General features: G+C 40.7%; 1 protein-coding gene across 4 annotated transcripts in view; it reads left to right on the forward strand.

Annotated features, from left to right (window-relative positions):
• The window catches only part of cacna1c (calcium channel, voltage-dependent, L type, alpha 1C subunit), a 531,481-nt gene that overhangs the window by 371,128 nt on the left and 143,741 nt on the right, over positions 1-16,612 (forward strand). For all 4 annotated transcript variants that reach the window (XM_034163903.1, XM_034163900.1, XM_034163902.1 and 1 more), the window contains 2 exons: positions 7,363-7,450; positions 7,678-7,762. In XM_034163903.1, coding sequence (XP_034019794.1) covers positions 7,363-7,450; positions 7,678-7,762 — 173 coding nt within the window. The remainder of the gene's footprint in view (positions 1-7,362; positions 7,451-7,677; positions 7,763-16,612) is intronic.

Genomic DNA, 16,612 nt, shown 5'->3' on the forward strand with positions numbered 1-16,612 from the left:
AGAGCATTAAGCACATATTAAAACTGAACGTAAAGCCAGAGAGACACCTGCACTGTGCTCTGTGCGCCGTGGCAAAACAAACAACATAGAGAAACCACTAGTGTGTTCTGCAGGTGGAAAAAACTAACCAGAGATCTATGAGGGGCATTCAGAAGTTTTGAGCCTAACCCAGAAAAAGTAGGGTGTGGTTCCCCATATTTTGAATTCTGAGAAACCAACATTTCTCGAGAATGTGTGAAATTTTGACTCATTGGGTGCAATGTTGAGAAATGTTGACGTTTCATTGAGTTAACGAATCACAATTATGACACAAAAAACACCACAATTTTCATGTGAAGGGATTTTAGGAGAGTTGTATGAAGGTGTTGGAGCAAAAGTGGGAAATTTTTCCGCAGCTTCTTGTGATGTCGTTTTTTTTTCCATATGTATGTACTGCAAAATAGGGATCATGTTTAGGGGGCATGAAGTCTCTGATTGACCTGTTTCTGACCTTTGACACAGACTACAAAGTGACAGAAGCTTGATGGGGAAAACAGCAGAGATCAGTCCGTTCCAAACAGTGGGGGCGGGGGAGCTGAGTCTTTGTCTGAGTTGTGACTAATGTTGCTGTCAACACACTACAAAGTCTGACCTTTTACCAGCTGCTTCTTCCATGTTGTGTGTGGGACTTAGATTGGCATAATAAGTAATGGTGAAAGAGGAGGGCAGAAAACTGATGTCTGGATTTGATCCCATACGTAAATACAACGGCCAGAGAGAACGAGGGCCTGAGAGGAATACAGAGATGAGCGTAAAGATGAAACTATGATGATCAGAGCTTATCAGAATTGTCTTTATCGCTCAGCTGCTCACACTCGCACAAAGATCAATAGTGTCGGGTGTCCTAATTTTCAAACAAACAAGACAGTAGCGTTTTGTCCTATTGCTCATCGATCAGCGATGTGTGTGGGTTTTTTGTTGTTGTTGCAGTCACATGACTAAATGGAGACAGTTTTTGCTCTTCGGTGCAGAAAGATGCAAATAGCATCCATCAGTCCAGTATCAGGGCAGCAGGGGTACAGCGATATGGTTTTTAGAGCCTATTTACACATGATGTGATTGAATCCAATATTTGGTTTCCATCGCAAAATGTCTGCTAATCATTAATTTTATGAACCTATAAGCATTAGACTAATTGAATTGTATTGTTTGCATTGATGACATTGCCACAGTTTGATTTTCATTTCATTGTTGAATGACGGCTGAATGTAGCCAAGTCATCATAGTGTACTCGCTGTGCTACAACATAATAAAAATGGCTGCCACTGTCCAGCGCTTAGTTGTGGCAGCTCATTTACAGTCACATGGTTACAGACGGAGCCTTCTGTCTGCATCCAGGGTCGATCTTGGGACATCTGTGGATTAGATATACTTTATTGATCTCACAGTGGAGAATTACGTTTACACTCCAGTTACCTCAGACAGCAATTAGTCCACAATTATTACTTGTTTACCGTAATAATGGCACACATCAGAATTAAGGCAACACATACACATTTGACAGTGTTTATGGGCACTAATGTTTGAAGAAGTCCGTTATCCAAACTTGAGGCAAGTGGGTGAAGGTCACGCAAGCACCCTGAGATGTGCCACCCACAGCTTGGGGGGGAGTGGGCTTGCAGCTAAAACACACACCGCCCCCGCCGAAGGGAGACGGAGTGACGTTAGCGGCGCGGAAAGGGTTGGGTTGATGGGGGAAGGAGGGGTGGAGGGAGGAATGGAGCATGCTTCAGTCCTGTCAAAAGTTTATTGTCTTTGTGCGATGAGATAAGAAACAGCCAATGATCCCCAGGCCGAAACAATCCCTCTGGAGAAAAAACAGTCAATTTACTTCAGGCTTGATAAGCCTGTAATGTTATGGTTACAGTACAACCCTGGCAAAAATTATGGAATTCACCGGCCTCGGAGGATGTTCATTCAGTTGTTAATTTTTTGTAGAAAAAAAGCAGATCACAGACATGACACAAAACTAAGTCATTTCAAATGGCAACTTTCTGCCTTTAAGAAACACTATAAGAAATCAAGAAAAAATATTATGGCAGTCAGTAACGGTTACTTTTTTAGACCAAGCAGAGGAAAAAAATATGGAATCACTCAATTCTGAGGAAAAATTATGGAATCACCCTGTAAATTTTCATCCTCAAACTAACACCTGCATCAAATCAGATCTGCTCGTTGACATTGACCCTGCCGACATTGACCCTAGTTGTCTTTTTGCAAGGAATGTTTTCGCAGTTTTTGCTCTATGGCAAGATGCATTATCATCTTGAAAAATGATTTCATCATCCCCAAACATCCTTTCAATTGTCCAAAATATCAACGTAAACTTGTGCATTTATTGATGATGTAATGACAGCCATCTCCCCAGTGCCTTTACCTGACATGCAGCCCCATATCATCAATGACTGTGGAAATTTACATGTTCTCTTCAGGCAGTCATCTTTATAAATCTCATTGGAACGGCACCAAACAAAAGTTCCAGCATCATCACCTTGCCCAATGCAGATTCGAGATTCATCACTGAATATGACTTTCATCCAGTCATCCACAGTCCACGATTCTTTTCCTTAGCCCATTGTAACCTTGTTTTTTTCTGTTTAGGTGTTAATGATGGCTTTCGTTTAGCTTTTCTGTATGTAAATCCCATTTCCTTAGGCGGTTTCTTACAGTTCGGTCACAGACGTTGACCCAGTTTCCTCCCATTCGTTCCTCATTTGTTTTGTTGTGCATTTTCGATTTTTGAGACATATTGCTTTAAGTTTTCTGCATGATGATTTACTCTCTTTTAAGAGTTTGATAATCCCTCCTTTGTTTCAATTGACATATCTCGTGTTGGAGCCATGATTCATGTCAGTCCACTTGGTGCAACAGCTCTCCAAGGTGGTTCACTCCTTTTTAGATGCAGACTAACGAGCAGATCTGATATGATGCAGGTGTTAGTTTTGGGGATGAAAATTTACAGGGTGATTCCATAATTTTTTCCTCAGAATTGAGTGATTCCATATTTTTTTCCTCTGCTTGGTCTAAAAAAGTAATCATTACTGACTGCCACAATCTTTTTTCTTGATTTCTTATAGTGTTTCTTAAAGCCAGAAAGTTGCCATTTGAAATGACTTTAGTTTTGTGTCATGTCTGTGATCTGCTTTTTTTCTACAAAATTAAACAACTGAATGAACATCCTCCGGTGATTCCATCATTTTTGCCAGGGGTTGTAGTAAAATCACTTTTTAACAGTTCCACTTGCACAACCAAATCCCAATTATGAATTAAGAATATTCACCGGCTTCTGAAATCTTCAACTTCAACTGCAAGGCACGCATCTGCTCCAAGATGTCATCCAATTTGCGTCTGAGTTCAAGAGTCATCGCAGTCTGAGAATGCACTGCCTTGCCAACCTCGTTAATCATGATGGACAAGCGAGGGGCCATGGTTCTTGATGCCGCCGTCTTTGCCAATTTCCGGTAGATCAGGGCAGCACATAAGTCAAAAAGTACCCGCCCTGCCACCATGAGACCAAGAATGAATAAATCCTCGACGTCCTCAACGGAGAAAGGCGCCAAGCATGCCACACACCAGGAACTCCAGGCGTCGAAACATAGCCCGCAGGATACATTCCATCTGGGCAGGTAGGATCCCCCCGGTCCTAACCTTCTTGTAGAAAAAATGGTGTCAATAGCATTCAGAGACCAGCTGATCAATTCCATGGTTAATCCAATAGTAGTCCAATAGATCCAAAATCCAATATAATTTGAGGAATTCACAGTCTGGTGAAGTGGGACTTGAAGGTTAAGGCAGAGAACAGAGATAAGGGAGAGTGGAGGAGATGCGACCACCCTCGTCGGAGTCCCAAGCTTCTGGTTTGGGATGTGTTTGCTTCTTTGGCTTAGGAATGTTGTTGCACGCCGACAAACACGTGGCCCTTGACAAATCCTTAGCCTGGCCTTATGGGTGGGAAATCTCACATGATCGGGGTCTGAGGATTAAATTTCTAAGAAAATATTGCTCACTATTGTGCGAGAGGTGTTAGCTGTCAAGAAAGCCATGGTGTACCTGCACACCTGGCACAGTCACATCTTGACACTTTTTTTGGTTCCCTTTGTGGAAAACCAAAACACTGCCCCATGAAAGTTAATGAAGTCATCACCTATTTCCCATTCCTTATTTGCTAAGGATCCTTTGACAGTGACAAAGGATGTTTTTCAAAAATGTAAAAAATACACACACATAAAAAAAATAACTTGCTTCGTGAACATAATAAAATTATGGAAAGTATTTCCACCCCAGTATAATTTGGCCAGAAAACAATTTTGCTGAGTGAGCTCAATGTAAATTTGTAACTTTGGATTTGCTGTGGTGACCCCGAATGCAAACAATGGAGCAGCCAAAGGGGCTTACTTTTTTTGTTATATTTACCCTTACAAATCTAGTTGGCCTGAGCCATAGTTAATAAAGTAACAGTAACGCAAATGCATCATGTTGACCCAACAAATTTACATTAGGCCTACATTTACCTTTACAATCTAGTTGGCTTGAACCATGGTAGTTAAGTAACAGGAATGCAATTTTCTTCATGTTGACGCCAACAAATTTACATTGAGATCACTCAGCAATATGTTTCCTGGCTAAGTTTAACGCATTTTACTTGGTGGAAATACTTTCCATAATTTTATTATGTTCAACTGATCAAGTAAAATTTTAAGTCTTTGCATGTTATGTTAAAACTACATGATTTGAATGGTTCAACCATAAAATTTGATTTATATCATACAAGATCGTAGAAGCTACATGTTAGACTTAGGTTCATGTAACAACACCCATGTTGGTTTTTTTAGTGTGGCCTGAAGCCAGATATTTAACATGGTGTCCAAAATGACCTAAATTCATTGTTATTAATTCTATGTTTGTTGCTATGAAACACTGTAGGTGTATTGGTAATGGGAAACAGTCATTTGGTGCTATTATGGTCACTATTTTCAATTTTCAAAATTCACGAATGAAATGATTGATGCATAAATGTATTAATGGGGACCCTAAAACTCACCTTTCATGGAAAATGTCATTAAAAATTAAGTCATTTGTATGTTGTTGAATTTGTTTTAATGAGAGAGTCGGAACAGTTTTGGTGGCCATATTGCGTCCCATCTTGAATATCAAGCTTGAGGCCAGTTTTCATTTTTGGCAACATCCTGATTATGTTTTGGGGTCATGAAAAATGTAGTTCTTGGGAAGGTTGGGTGGGTGGGGGGTCCTAGGCTGTCCCACTATAAATTATATGATTTGTGTGGCAGTTTTAAAAGCATTTAAATGCAACTATAACAGGACCAGATGTTCTGTCAGTCATGAGAAGTGTTGCTTACAGATTACGATGGACTTTGTACACTAAGAATGTAAAAAAACAAGATCTCAAACTGACAAGCAATCTATCAGTTCAACTGTACCAGCACAAATATTCAGCAGTCTATCAGTTCAACAATACAAATATTCAGAAGACATTTGTGCCGATGTTTGATCATTTTACATTCACTAAACCTTTGAATAACAATTGTGCTCCTTTAAACTGCAAATGTTTCTGCACGTCCTGTCATATTTCATCCACATTTATCTCCTCACCTGGTGCTGAGGTTCCCCTAGTGCAGGTTTTAATGGAGTGTTCCTGAATTTATTTCTGCTGCCCTGAAACCTTGATGTCATTTCAGCAGGTTTCATCACTCCAGGAGTTCCAAGTCCCTGCCATTAATTTGGAATTCAGTACTCAAATTGTTTAAATCGTGTTCAAAATCATATTAAAACAGCAGATTCTATTCAGTATATAACAACAAAATGAAGGTCTTCTCTGTCTGCCCCCTGATCTAAGAGAGTGGTGTGTCATGTGGAAGGTGACATGCTCACCACTTCTTGGTGTACCGCACTCACACTTTATCACATTTCAGTCATCGTTATTCATCAATGCTGCACGGTCTAAAGCACATAATGCATTTGGGGCAAAGCAACAAAAGGCTTTGTGTGTTTCCTCAGTTATTGTGTTTTGGGCCCAACATGAAATAAACCAATCAGAGGGCCACCTCTCTTTCTCTTTAAGAGACAGTTTGTTACTTTGAGGAAAGAGTTCTGTACATAAAGTATCAAACTGCGTGAGCACAGACCATCAATCATGCACCAGAGCTCCCTGAGGTGAAGCATATGAGCTGCATCTTCTCCACCTCCTTCGTCTTTTTATGCCACCTGATCTCCTTTATGTCCCAACAGGTGCAACCCCCCCCCCCCCCCCCCCCCAGTGATTAAACAACTGAATTGAAGAAGCTAGCTTGTTAGCATTCCAAAAATTGTTAGCTTTCCAATGCTAGCTTCCTGTTGCACAGTGCACACTGTCTCTCTGAAATCTATGTAAAAGTCCTTTTTTTGTTCAACATATTCGAGGCAAATTCCAAACTGAAAAAAAAATGGAAGGCGGAGCTTAGCACATATGTTGGACATCACGGACGTTTCCATACAAATGATTGGGTAACCAGTTGTCAAGGCTACATATATAGAGGTATTTGAAAATGAGGAATGAAGACCAACACACCCATGGTTGCGACAGATGAGCAGAAGTAAGCTAGCTATTGAAAGAACATGGGCATGAAAATGGCAATAGTGTGAGTTGAAAAGTAGCAATAATACTTGGTTTGTGGACTCCTTTCTACTGGGTTGTAAGAGCGGACCCTAAAGCTGATCCTTAAAGCTACAGTGTTTAGGATATATGGGCATTTATTAGCAGGAATGGAGTATAGCATTCATATCCACCTGTTAATTTGTGTAGAAATACCTGCAGCAATGTATCATGTGTTTTTGTAAGCTCGGAATGAGACCATCAACATGGAGGCCACCATGTTGGTGTAGAAGCCCAAAGGGGGCATACTTACTTCCTGCACACCATCTACTGGTTGCTAGCTCAGGCTAACAAGCCTAATAAACCCTTGGTTATGCTTATTAAAAGAAAACCCAAGGGATCAGAAATCCCTTGTCACCAAAGAATCGACAATGTGAAGAGATACAAATTGTGACTGGTGACGGCATAATGCAATCTGCAGCCTCACCACTAGATGACACTACATCCTGCACACTGTAGCTTTAAAGATTCTTTGTGTCTATCTGAATGTGCATTTGTCTGTATTTACGCACTAACATCTTCTCTTCTTGGCAGAGCTTTTTGTCTTTCATCTCTGCAGTTTTTTTCCTCTGTGAAGCACAACAGTCTCCTCATAATGTTATTCTACTTTGTGTATTTTAGACCTCTTCAGTCTAGACTTTCAGATTCTTTGTCTTCTCCTTCTGTTTTCTCAGAGAGTTTTCTAAGGAGAGGGAGAAGGCAAAGGCACGTGGAGACTTCCAGAAACTCAGAGAGAAACAGCAGTTGGAAGAGGACCTCAAGGTAGGTTGATCTAAGCTGCACACCTGCCATTAAGCAGAAACAAAAGGACTAAAGGTGACATCACAAAGGGAACAACCCTTCTTAACACCAGCAAGGAGCACGTTCAAAGAGAAGAACAAATCCCATCGGTGTGGAGAAATGAAGCAGCCATGATACAAGCGCTGCTCTGCTGATGTGACAGGAGCGCTGAGCGACACACTAATGACAGTGTTTGTGTGTGACTGTAGGGCTATCTGGACTGGATCACTCAGGCTGAAGATATCGACCCGGAGAATGAAGAGGAGGGCATGGACGATGACAAGCCAAGAAATCGTGAGTACTGCAGCCTGTGTATTTGTGGCCGGTAAAAGCATGAGAGAGAGCAATTTTTTTTTTTTTTTTTGAGGGTGACTCTGTGTGTGGTGATGGTAAGCTGCTTTGTGGATGTATGGCCACTGATAGTTTTTCACTTTTGAGTAGAAGTGTTGTAAAGTCATCTGCCAAATGGGCATTTTGTATTCACTGCAGAAAGAGTGTGCAGGGACAGTTGCATTTATGTCAAATTTAATGTCAAATGATCGCATGGTCTAAAGTGTAAACTTGTTTTGGATATTCTTTGGGCCCTATCTTGACAATTGTCTAAGTGCATAGCACAAGACCATTTGTGGTGTGTCCACCTGTAAAATATGTTGTGTGATCCACATTTGTGATTTGTGATTTACCTCTGTGTTTTCCCTATCCACCAGATCATTATTGTAAATAAGAATTTTTTTTCTTAATAACTTACCTGGTTAAATAAAGGTTAAATTAAAAAAAAAAAATCAAATCAGCTCAGCTTTGTGATGCACAGAGCGTGTAGTCTGAGCAAGTATTGGCTCACTTAATTAGTCATGATGTAGTTTGCACAGCTAACCTAAAAGTTAGCTTTGATAACTATTAAACCGCTAACTGAAAAGTAACTTTATAACGCTAAACCGATAAACCGATAAAAAAATTTGCAGGAGTTACAGCTAGCCGCTAACCACGAGCTTTTAATATTGACTCTGTCGCGGCCACTTTGGATTACACTGTCAGCTACTGATAAGACTGTTTCGAGTTTAAGCGCTGCATGGGGCTGGTGGGTAAATTCAAAAGCAATCACAAACAAAAAAGGAACACACAAAAAGTAAATAAATAAAAAATAAAACCCCAAACACTGTCATCATGTTTATCAAAAGCAGTAAAGCGCAGTATTAGAAGTCACAGTTTTCTCTATATTATATATTTATAAACTGTTAGCGGAGCTACCGCTCATCCGTATTGGGTTCACTAACACAAAACAAATGCACGAAATTAAATTAAATAAATAAATACTGACTTTTGAGCTGCTTACATAGCATTTTTGTCTACAGTGTAACTTCTTGTCTTGTCTGCGCTTGTGTACTCTGACCTGTGAACCGGAAGTGTTAGCTACCTCTTTGTGTTCATGAACAGAACGTGTATGATTTTACAAACATTTTTGACCGTTAAATTTGCCACTTTGCCAGCAAAAAAAACAAAAAGTTAGTAGACTGAAAGTTAGCGGAACTAAATTTTGCAGAAGCTAATTCGTCCGCTGATGGTTTTCAGAGTTACCTGAAAAGTTAATCCACTAACAAAAATGTTAGCTTCACTAATTAGTGATTAGTGGATTAGCGGAATTGTGCCCACCACTGGTAGTTTGGGCAATGCATGAATAAATCAGATTGTCGCCTGACATCGCTTAGGAGCAGAGCTGGCCACTGTATGCTATTTCAGCTCAAGCTAGGTGTTATCTACAACACGACAAAGGGGCGTTGTATGGCAGAGTGGAGGAGTGTCCGACTCCCACCATCCCCGCACCTTCCCGTAAGAACTGGGGTGGTGTTGTGATGTCTGTTTTCAGGGATTTTATGGATCTGTCTTTGATTTATTTTCTCCCCTTAAAACAGAAGTGACCAAACTCTTCCCTTTGGCTATAAATTAATATGACTGGATATTCAACTTGTTCAACAAAATATTCAACTTGCGTGAATTACCATATCCGCACGCTGGACAGCCCCTGGCCGTTCATCAGTCTACTCCCCTTTTTTAGAAGAAAGTTGGTTGAACACCACTCACCCATAATTATTAAAAACAAAGCAGAGTTGATGTTGTTTATTTATGTTGAAATGTGCTCTAATTTTGAAAAACTCTTGTGCTAGAAAATAGGAACTATTTCGAGGCAATTTCTAGCTTTGTGAAAGTTAAGATGAAATTCTGCTGTGAAAGATTTTATGCAAAAGTCGCTTAACATCGACTGGGCGTCCAGTGGCAAGTTACAAACAAGTACAGGACAGAAAAACCATTGGGAAAGTTCTCTATCTGACGTCCACTCAAAGAACTGAACTGACTCGCCAGACATCAGCTGACAAAGAACACATTTAATGAATGAGAAAAGGACATAAAAGGACAAAACAGTGAGTCATTTGTGATTTATTTTTTATTTGTGAGTAAATCAGACATTTTATTCAAACGAGCGTTCCGATGAACATAATATTGGCCACGTTTAGTCATCGCCCCCACCCGCTCTTCAGGCAGAATTTGGCAGGGTGCGCCCTGGGCACTCTGACCGCACAAATACAGTATATGCAGTTTCATTCATTTTCTACAGCTGCTTATTCCAATTAAAGCCCCGGTCACACGGCAAGCCAAAACAAAACAAGAAATCTGGACTTGCACTGACTTTCGGAGACATGGTTTAAACCGTTTCTGTAGCTGGTGCTTCGTCAGAATTTTCAAACTGTTAAAAATATGAACGAATCCTGACGACAACTTCAATTCATCTGTATTCCGGTTCCTCATCATTTGTGTAGTTCCCGTACCATCAGCATTCCGTTTAATTGTCGTCCAACTTCGTCCAACCTCCCATGTCCGACATCTTGCACGAACATTGATGATATCTGAACAGATCAATAACTAAAGATCCGACGAGATGAACGTAAGTCGTCCATTTGTGGGACGAAACACAACGTTTCCATAAAGAAACAATAGCGACAAGAGCGTTTGATCAACTACTTTAATTGTTTACGCACATTGCAGCTGTCTTTGGCTGCAGTGTGCATGTGCACGCATATGTTGTAGTGAAGACAGACATGTTGTCAAGACAACCAGATCCTGCAGCTGCAAAGCATTAAGGTCGCCATTTGCTTTGATTTTCTTTTGTTAGTTTCGGTTTCATTTCAGTCTTTCATGCGCTCTGCACTCGCAGGCTTTTCGGTGATGGGAGAGGTGCCGGCTCATTTGTCCACTTTTTCTCAACGATTTGTGGCTTTTGACTTTTTCCTTCGTTCAGCTATCACCGTGTGACCAGGCCTTAAAGGTCACGGGGGAGCTGGAGCCTATCCCAGCTTTCATTGGGCGAGAGGTGGGGTATACCCCAGATGCCAGTCTATCTCAGGGCCACTGACAGAAGTTGACAAATGCACCTGGAAAACACAGAGAACATGAACACTCCACACACAAAGGACCAGGTGGGAAGCAATCCTACAACCTTCTTGCTGGGAGGCAACAGTGTTGACGTTTCAACATAAAGTCACTTCTATTAAATTTGCTTAACAATAATTTAGTTCTTCCAGAGACCTTGTGAATTGCCATGGTGGAGCCAAAAAAGGTTGGGCCACACGAAACAATCACAAAATGATGTTTTGTTTGACTGATTCACAGTTTTGTTTGGGTTGAAGACAGTCACGCACTCTCTTCTGTGAGGTTTCACCACCGCAGCCTCTCTCTTTCACTCACTTTGAGAAGTTCTCAGTCTTCAAAGAGAGTAGCGGGCAGAGTATAAGCGCAGCGCTGCTCTTGCAGAACATACAGCTTTACATACCATGACGGCAGCGCTCCCGACTCTTTCAAACGCATCTTGTGTTTGCAGAATGAGACAGCATTGCCATCATGATAAAGAAGAACAGACAGGTCCTGAGATAATACTGTTGACTCAAGTGAGGTTTCTGTGAGTTAACAGATCTGCGCACAATGCGTCAAAGTGTGCCTGTGGAGTGTAACCACCAAGGGTCCCTGAGGTGAAGCAGAATAGCAACTGTTACGTTTACTTAATTTTTTAACTGTTGTTTTTCAAAGGCATCTTATAAAGCTGTATGATAAAACATTGACCTCTCCCCTGGAAAATGGAACTGTGACACAGTGGACATGTGTGAGAACTCTCTTTCCTGTTCAAACATGTCTGCGAAATATGTACATCTTTGATTTCCCAAGAGGATCTCTGAACTCCTATTTTTTCATCACAGTGTTTTTGCTTCAGTTTTACATGGAAGATTTTTTGTTTTGTTTTGCTTTGTGCCCTTTCCGTTACATTTACTAACATGCTTCTTCAGATGCACAATGCTAACATTAGCATATGTAGCATAGCAGTGCTAGTCGATCTGTGAACAGCATACAACATAGGTGTCCAATGTCTGGATGCCCCCCATCATCCACGATGTTGCCACAGAAAGGAACTTGTGACATTTTGTTGCTGTATTTTGACCCATGTGGGCCAAAATTCTAAATTATTTGCAGTCAAAACGTCCAGCCACAACAATTTGGTAATATTGCAGATAAATATTATATAAATATTAAATAATAAATATGGCAACACAGTGGCTTAGTGGTTAGCACTGTTGCCTCACAACAAGAAGATCATGGGATCAATTCCCAACTGGGGCCTTTCTGTGTGGAGTTTGCATGTTCTCCCCGTGTTTGTGTGGGTTTCCTCCAGATGCTGCGGTTTCCTCCCACATCCAAAGACATGCAGGTCAGGTGGACTGGAAACTTCATAATTGTCCAGGTTTCCCTTGTAAAAGAGATCTTGATCTCAGTGGGATTAACCTGGTTAAATAAAAGTTAAATTAAATTAAATATTGTGAATGCTTACTTGAATACAAATTAACAAAATATATAGTGGTGCCAAATAAAATCCCTTTTTTAAAAGATGTAAATGGTGCAAAAAAAAAAAAAAAAAAATCAAAAGGGAGTACAGCTTTAAGTATGTTTAAGTGCAACCATTTTTCAGCTGTTTATCATGCAAAATGGGTTAAATCGCGTAATTGCACATTTATTTTTCTTTTTATTGTTGTTTTTGTAGCAAACACCATTCAGTTTTTTTTTTTTCCTTTTTTACTTTTCCTACAAATTTGTGATTAAAGATGAAGGTAGGTGTGGAAGGGTTTGTTAGACATTAATTTCTCAATGCGCTCTGGTAGCTAAAAGTGGGGTGACGTGTGGAACAGATGTCCTGACTCCATCTGGTGGATCTTTGCTCATCAACTGCCCTGAAAAGGGATCGTGGCTACAAAAGTGGTTGCTGACCACCGTCTTGTCATTGCTGAGCTCAGTGTGGACGTCGTGTTGTCACACACCCAGTGAATGAATGAACTCGCTGTTCGACAGACTGAGATAGTTTTCATATAGTGTCTGTTTGCTTTGGCGGAGAATCCGCTTGAGGTTTAAAACCTGTTTAGATGTTAGTGAAATGTGTCAAACGGCAGCAAACAGCCTCTGGGCACACACACACACGCAACATCACACATATATGCACCCTGAGGAATATGTGCACTTGTGTTCTGATGGAAATTAACACAATCAAATTAACACTGACTGTTTTCGCAACAACTCCAGAGACACCAGCCTGACACGGCGCTTGTCTCCACGGGACTGAGCACCATTTTCCTGGGGAGGAGGAGCAAATTACTGGCTTTTTATGACCCAGAGCTTTGACCTCAGACGACAGAAACAGAAATTGTTAGGAGGTTTTTGAGATTTGAGGCCATTATTTTATGCGCATATATTGTTCGGCATGTATTCGACGGGAATGATGCACGAGCTCCACGACCTGTCACGATAATACGATACATAATTACATTGCTGCTCACACTAATTATGCAGAGAACAATCTGTAGTGAACATTTAACTTGAAGGGAACAAATTGTTCTGAAGAATAAATTGTCATACTTGATATTATCTGTTTCCTGTTTATATAGTTTATAAATTATTTGTGAATTTCTGAAAAAGGTTATTTATTTCTTCCATACAGTCATTGGCATGTTATGGTATTCAAAAAAAAAACAGTACAGTTCAATACAGGCATCACAATATGATAATTAAAATGTTTTACAAAGGCTTGATCAAATTTTCACCACAAATCGTTTGCGGTTTTGGAAGCAAAACATCGACATACCTGATGGCCACTAATCTGTTCAGTGTTTGCTCGCTCACCAGCAGCATGTTGGCACATTTCAAAAACATATCTACTTGCAAAGTCCAAATCTGATTGATTCCAATCAAAATCAGCCCAATAAATGCAACGTATTTCGCATTGATTCAAATACAGATCAGAACTGTTTCTGATGTACGGTGCATGTAGTATGACCTCCTTCCTGGCTTGTCAGGTAGCAATTTCCTCAGAAAATAAACAAGTTCTTTGTATTCCTTGACAGTTTTTCTCCTGTTGACACAATTTACACGGGTGTACCCCTGAAGACGAGTCAAAACTGCACTGCTATCCCCCCACCCCCCTTCTCGTTACAGTAATGTGGATTGCAGATGAGGTCCAACGTCATACAGAACAAGCCCAGGGCCAGCCAGTGGTTAAGACACTAAGCTAAGTAGCTAACTGTATAATTTAGTGAGGTACATTTGCACACATTTCCCTCCACGGGTAAACTATCCATGCAACCAGACACTTCTAATGATGTATTTGCCTGTTCAGTGGTAATAAGACGTAGTTTACTCTGACCATTTCTAATTGGCACATCCAAAAACACTAATGAGCCATTTAGCCCATGACATTGTTTGTATTCTCAATCAATAATGCACCAATTAAACTCATTTTTGTCTTGAGTGAGAGGATGACTCTCCAAAACCTCTACAAATAAAGCCTAGGTTGAAAAATGTCAGACCTCTCTTTTAAGAAGTATTTTGGATTGTAACTACATTTAGAAAAAGAAGAAGAAGAGCCTTTATTCTCATTGTACATATATACATACATAACTTGATCTTTACTTTGCATTGTACATTTGTCAAACGTGTACAATGAATTCACTTTAATGTGTTTGCAGTATGCCCTGAGCTAATGTCAGTTACCTGGGAAAATACAATACTGTTCTGCGCTGTTGAGTGTAACAGTGCATCATTATGTTCTGTCACGTTGTGAATGAGGCGAATTGTCTCTACACACACACACACACACATATTCACCCATCAGCTGCTGAACAATTCAGATTGCTCCAGTTTGCTCCTCAAAATCCACAGCAGAAGAACTTTGTGACTGCATGCTTAGTTGGGCTCTGTGCCATGGAGTGGCGCAGAGAGGAGGAGGAGACGGAGAGAGCCAGATTGTGGCTCCACGCAGCTCTCATCTCGCACGTTTTCCCAAACATTAGGCGCAGCAGCAGCAGGTAGAACACCTGCAGGAGCATGCTGATGAGCATTGGAACGAAACTTCTGACTTGGCATCACTGTCCTTCATCAGCATACTGCAGCAATGAAACTGAATGCGGTGCAGCAGGGTTTAATTGTGCGTACGTCAGAGAAGAACGCTGTCACGCTCTATTAAGGATCACCACTAATCCAGATGGATCAACACACTCAGTTGCGACCTCCAAGACATGAGGCGAAATGAGGGTGGTGCGTGACATTCGTGGAAGATTTTTTTGACAGCACATTATTTGTGATTGTGATTGTGATATTTGTGATTTTTTTGAAGTCACAAATATCACGCAACAACACACACTATTAGGAAACCTATTCAGATGCGTTAAATCACGTTAAGAATGTCAGGAATGTGCCAAGAATGATGCAAATATGACATTCAGAATGCATCCTGACTATGTGTAAATGCAGCATAAGGCTGATAGGCTGGCTACATGTGTAGTGCATACCCCACCCTCGACCAAAATGAGGCATGATTAGTTCAATTCCTCTGGTATCCTAAACAGATAATGGATATACAGTACTGTATTATGTAAAAGACTGAGCACAGAAGACCCCTATGCAGAGAACCACAACAGATTGTAGGTAACAGCAAGTTTATTGTACCACAGAAACACCTGGGACAGTTACACAGCAAGAGACTGGCTTGTTCCTGAAACAGGCAGAGTTCTGGTACATGGGTGATCAGTCCAACAGGCAACAGTCTTTCTGAGGGGGCAGCAGAGAGATTATCCACATAGTAGGTATTGCTTGCAATATTGTATTCGCACGTTGGAGTGCCTGTGCGAAATTCTGCATAAAGAGGGGGTGGGCCGACGCATGAACACGGCCAATATTGTGCTTATCGGAACACCCATTTAAATAAAATGTGTGATTTCATCAACAATATTAAAATATTGTTTTTGTCCTGTACGAATCCTTTTTCATTCATTAAATGTGTTCCTTATCAGCTGACGTCAGCTGATGTCTGACAAGTCCATTGGAAAAATTGTGTACATGCCTCAAAACTGTGAGCAGACATCAGACAGAGACTCAGGAATATTGAGTTGACAGTGAGGGTCTGTAACAGAGATGCAGAACTCTTGAAAACACTGAGAATTAGAACGTGAGAAAACAGGAATGACCCTAGACAATCTGGTGATAAGGGAGCACTCTGAAGATGGTTATACAGGCACCCAAACAATGAAATGCAGAAGTGTGCAGACACGTGAACCTGGAAGGTCAGAAATCGAAGATAAGCTACACAAAATATGCACAGAAGACATGTCAAAGTAAAAGCACCAGATGATTAAAGATAATAACCCGGTGATCCCAGTTAAGCACCAAATATGTCCCATGACAAATGGGATTCAAACACGTTCTTTAAAGAAATATCATTTTTACAAGGATTCATCATTAAGCTGTTAGTCAGATGCTGATCAAGTTCATTAATTTTCCTCTGTGATAAAGCCATAAAATGTAGGCAATCTGACAAAATGATTTAATATTTACTTCACAGCTGTCCTACATAACGATCAGTCATCATTCTGTTTGTGGAGAAAATCAAGTCATTCACTTTTTTCAGCTGCTCTCACAGATGGATGGAGGCTCCTCTGGGGAGATTAATTGAGGACAGTTTCTCGCTGCTGCTCTGGACATACTGCATATGGACAGGTCTTCAGAGAGCTCCAGAATAGAGGGGAACTAGATGGTGGGATAGATGGAGAATTCAAGAGGGAC

The sequence above is a fragment of the Thalassophryne amazonica genome, chromosome 22, assembly GCF_902500255.1.
Source record: "Thalassophryne amazonica chromosome 22, fThaAma1.1, whole genome shotgun sequence".
In the NCBI taxonomy this organism is placed as follows: Eukaryota; Metazoa; Chordata; class Actinopteri; order Batrachoidiformes; family Batrachoididae; genus Thalassophryne; species Thalassophryne amazonica.